Source organism: Poecilia reticulata, chromosome 19 (genome assembly GCF_904066995.2).
Source record: "Poecilia reticulata chromosome 19, P_reticulata-male-v2, whole genome shotgun sequence".
NCBI lineage: Eukaryota > Metazoa > Chordata > Actinopteri > Cyprinodontiformes > Poeciliidae > Poecilia > Poecilia reticulata.
Genome location: NC_088848.1, coordinates 23,459,394 through 23,463,929, shown reverse-complemented (window position 1 = coordinate 23,463,929; position 4,536 = coordinate 23,459,394). Strand labels below are relative to the sequence as shown.

Sequence of the window (4,536 nt, the reverse complement as noted above, 5' to 3'; positions counted from 1 at the left end):
TGCACCATATTGTGGGAAGGATGGATGGGGCCATGTATCGTGAGATTTTGGCCAACAACCTCCTTCCCTAAGAGCACTGAAGATGGGTTGTGGCTGGGTCTTCCAGCATGATAACGACCCAAAACACACAGCCAGGGCAACTAAAGAGTGGCTCTGTAGGAAACATCTTAAGGTCCTGGAGTGGCCTAGCCAGTCTCCAGACCTGAATCCAATAGAAAATCTTTGGAGGGAGCTTAAAGTCCGTGTGGCCCAGTGACAGCCCCGAAACCTGAAGGCTCTGGAGATCTGTATGGAGGAGTGGGCCAAAATCCCTGCTGCAGTGTGTGCAAACCTGGTCAAGAACTACAGGAAACGTCTGATCTATGTAATTGCAAACAAAGGTTTCTGTACCAAATATTAAGTTTATTTTTTCTGGTGTATCAAATACTTATTTCACACAATAAAATGGAAATTAATTATTTAAAAATCATACATTGTATTTTTCTGGATTTTTGTTTTAGATTCCATCACTCACAGTTGAAGAGTACCTATGATAAAAATTAGTCTTCTACATGCTTTGCAAGTGGGAAAACCTGAAAAATCAACAGTGTATCAAATATTTGTTCTCCCCACTGTATGTATATGTATATATATATATATATATACACACACATGTGTATGTTGGTCTCTTGCATTAACAATGAATATCGTCCTTTGTCACACAGTCGCCATAGCAAATCAAGCTGGTGGAGAAATAGGATTCAGCAGGCCTAAATGGTCCTTCACTTCAAGCCTAAAATAAAATTTACTTGTGACTGACAGGAATGATAAATTTCAACTTCCTCTGACTACCATACAATTTGTGTGTCATAATCATTATGGAAAGTCAAACATGGAAGCATTCTTTTATAATTAAGCACATAGAAACAGAAACCATATAGACCCATTCAAATAAATGTAATATTACTGAAAAGTCCATTTATTTCATGAACTTTATCACTTACTGAAACACATTATATAGAATAATTACACACAAGAAGTCCTCATTCCTGTGTGTGTCTAACATTTGTGTTAGTTATGATTTTCTACTTACAGTTAATGAAAGCATTACACTTAAAATTTTAATACTACATCAGACAAATAAAAAAACACCTTTTACAGCATAAATGTGTATGTAATGAAAAGTATGTTTAACGTTTGCTTAAAAGTTATTGTATGATGTAATTTATTAAATTTTACTGTAGATCGGAAATGTGATGCTTTGGATTTCATAGTTGCTCTCTTTTAAGAATAAAGTTTTAACTGCTGCAGTCCTGTCACAACAGCTGCATCTTCCTGACATAAGACTGTCAGCAGGTTCTATAAAATAAGTCAAACTGTCATTTAGAAGTCCTGCCAAAACTATTTTAAATTAATTTGAAGACATTCAGTCAATAGTCAATAATTCACCCTTCTTTTTGAGAAATATTAAATTGACTGCTGCTTTGTTTCATAGTACAGTAAAAAGCTTGTTGAGCGACAAAGCTAATGAAGGATCCAGACTGATACTGCTGGATCTGTCTGATTATATGAACCACCTCTTGATACAACTCTAAGCCTCAGATTGCTCTTCACTCTGCGAGGAGCAGCTCAGACCAACAGGCTGCTAGCACAGTGTGTTTTACCCAAATCAGCAGCGTTTATTATTAGCCTGATGCAATATCAAGCACTTTCGCTTGGGCCCACACTTGGCCTACCATTTAAGCATCTTCATTTATGTACTTATAAATAGAACGGCTCTGTCTACTTGACACATTTTTTCAAGCCGACTTCTTCGCACACAGTGTCCGTTACATGGCCTATGCATCATATTTCGGCCGAGCGGAGCATATATAAGGCGGTGAGAGCGGCTGGGGTGTTCACTGCAGTCGGCAGATTCATCTGAGCGAATCCTCTCTAGTCTTAGAGATAACCTCGAGGTGAGTTTCACTGGAGGGCAGCAGACCTGTAGGCGAATGTGACCTCTGGTTCAAAGGGTGTTCCTTCGTAAAATGGGATATAAATCAAACGAAGGGCCACAGAGGTCTGTTTTCTGAACATCAGGGGCCTGGTGTTTGGACTGGAAAAGAAACAAAATAGGGGGGGAAAAAACTCAACCTGTTGAGACCAAAAGAAGATTTGATCTTTTCTCTTGGAGGGTTTGGTTTCGGAAAAACCTGGACAACCTGAAATTATCTTTTTGTTTTCTTGGATTATTTACTGATCCGGACTACCTTAGATGCTGAAGATAACTTATAGTTGTGTAAACATTGTAAACTCAAAGTACATTGATATGTTCTTTGGTCCAGACTTAATATGTTTGAATGTGTTTGATGTTCCCAAAGCTGATGTCCTGGACTGATGATTTTTCTTCTGCTCTTCTTCCTCAGTTAAAAATGGCATTCGCCGGATTTCTGAGTGATGCTGACATTAGTGCAGCCATTGCAGCTTGCCAAGGTAAACCAAGCAATAAAACTCTCAAGTCATTTTTGTTTCACTTTCTTCAAGCTACTTAGAAAGTTGTACATTTTAGTAAACTTGTTATGCAAGGCAGAAGATTTAAAATATTATTTCAACCATCAAGTTAAAGGCTGCAGCCTTTAAAAACACTGAAAAAGTGCAAAACTAACATTGTGGCTAAGCCAGTTTTACATCTGGCTTAGCATCTGACTGATGCTGAGACAGAATTATTACAAGTAAATACTAGACCTTGTAAACAGAAACCTGTGCACCAGCAGCAGGTTTGTGTTGAATCATTTTTTGACTTTCTGATGTGATCCTCCTCTCTGTCTCCTCACAGCCGCTGACTCCTTCAAGCACAAGGACTTCTTTGCCAAGGTCGGCCTGACTGCCAAGTCTGCTGATGATGTCAAGAAGGCCTTCGCCATCATTGACCAAGACAAGAGCGGCTTCATTGAGGAGGACGAGCTGAAGTAAACAATCTCTCAAAGCCTTTATACTTTAGCTTTTGAAGGTTTACCATATAGACTGTCTCAGTGAGGGTAAATTCAGAAAGAATGCAACCAAAGAAACTATGGCAGCAACTCAATGTCTCTTTTGCTCTACGGTCCAAGAGAAATCATAAAAAATACTTTGAAATATTTAACTTTCAAGCACTACAGGCAACAGTAAAGCTCCAGCCGGTAGTAAGTTCAAGGAATAGCAGGATTTCCAATTAATTGCTTCCACAAATTGTGTCCTCAATCAAACAATTTTGTAAAACATCCCCAAGCAAATGAGCTAAGACACTTGTTAGGCACACAATAAAACATGTTGTTATATCACTCAATAAACATCCCTCCCTTTCTTTCCTCTCCAGGCTGTTCCTGCAGAACTTCTCTGCCAGCGCCAGAGCTCTGACTGATGCTGAGACAAAGACCTTAATGCAGGCTGGAGACTCTGATGGTGATGGCAAGATCGGAGTTGATGGTGAGGAAGCGCCTCCTTAGGCCAAACCCATTTGAACTTATGAGGCGTGAAGGCTGAAACAATATCTTAATTGTCTCCTCTATGCAGAGTTCGCTGCCATGGTCAAGGGTTAAATGGGCAAACTGACCAACATCTGGCTTTACAACTCTAAAGGAACAACTTGAGACAAAGACATCCTCTTCCTCTCTTCTCCTCTTCCCATTCACTCTACCCCTTGTAGACTCTGCAACACTTTTATATATTTGACCTGTGACCCCCTGACCAGACGAACAACTCTTTCTCTCTCTCAGGCCGTGCTCACCCCAGTGCTATCCACGATGAATGTACCTAACTAAATGTATGGCGTGGCTGACTTGTGTCTTTTTCTCTCTCTCTCTTTCTCTCTCTCTCACTTCTGTCGTCGTTTTACTGTGTGGGATTTGCATGCTGTGAGATCAACAATGATGCACTTTTATGGAAAACGGACGGACGATGAGACAATAAAGGTTCTTTTTCAATAACAACGTTCTGAAACTGGTCTTTTAATAGGCTGTTGAGGCAAAACTGATAATGCACCAGCTGGACCAAAACAAACAAACAAACAAACAAACAATCCATCCATCCATCCATCCATCCATCCATCCATCCATCCATCCATCCATCCATCCATCCATCCATCCATCCATCCATCCATCCATCCATCCATCCATCCATCCATCCATCCATCCATCCATCCATCCATCCATCCATCCATCCATCCACAGGCCAAACAACCATCCTCATACATATTCAACTTAAGGCAATAGTAACCGCAGTGTTGTGGTCAAGACCACCTAACCCGAGACCAAGACCAAGACCAGAGCGTATCGAGACTGAGACAAGACCAAGACTTTTAGGGTCCGAGACCAAGTCGAGACCAAGACTGAGGGAAGTCGAGACCTAGTCAAGACCAAGACCAGCGCCCCGCGCTACAGGACACGATAAAATGGTAAAATAGGATCAAAATTGCTTCTCAATTTGATCTCAAAGATCCATATTCCCATAAAAACACCTAGATATTAAATACTTAATAAATTTTTACCAATATTAAAAGCAGAACAAGCGTTGTTCTGCTTTGCTTCCATCTTTGTG

At 40.3% G+C, this 4,536-nt stretch overlaps 1 protein-coding gene across 1 annotated transcript; it reads left to right on the top strand.

Moving 5' to 3' along the window:
• The first annotated feature begins 1,821 nt into the window (after positions 1-1,821).
• LOC103482169 (parvalbumin beta-like) lies at positions 1,822-3,929 on the top strand. The gene is made up of 5 exons (XM_008438157.2): positions 1,822-1,937; positions 2,388-2,454; positions 2,798-2,930; positions 3,317-3,426; positions 3,514-3,929. The coding sequence occupies exons 2-5, from the start codon at positions 2,394-2,396 to the stop codon at positions 3,537-3,539; spliced, it is 330 nt and encodes a 109-aa protein (XP_008436379.1). The 5' UTR covers positions 1,822-1,937; positions 2,388-2,393; the 3' UTR covers positions 3,540-3,929.
• The last annotated feature ends 607 nt before the right edge of the window (positions 3,930-4,536 follow it).

Bases quoted from the DNA above. Each gene is read 5' to 3' on its own strand.
- LOC103482169 (XM_008438157.2), top strand. From the start codon at position 2,394: ATGGCATTCGCCGGATTTCTGAGTGATGCTGACATTAGTGCAGCCATT. The intron at 2,931-3,316 runs GTAAACAATCTC...TTTCCTCTCCAG, and splicing joins ATTGAGGAGGACGAGCTGAA to GCTGTTCCTGCAGAACTTCT. The intron at 3,427-3,513 runs GTGAGGAAGCGC...TCCTCTATGCAG, and splicing joins TGGCAAGATCGGAGTTGATG to AGTTCGCTGCCATGGTCAAG.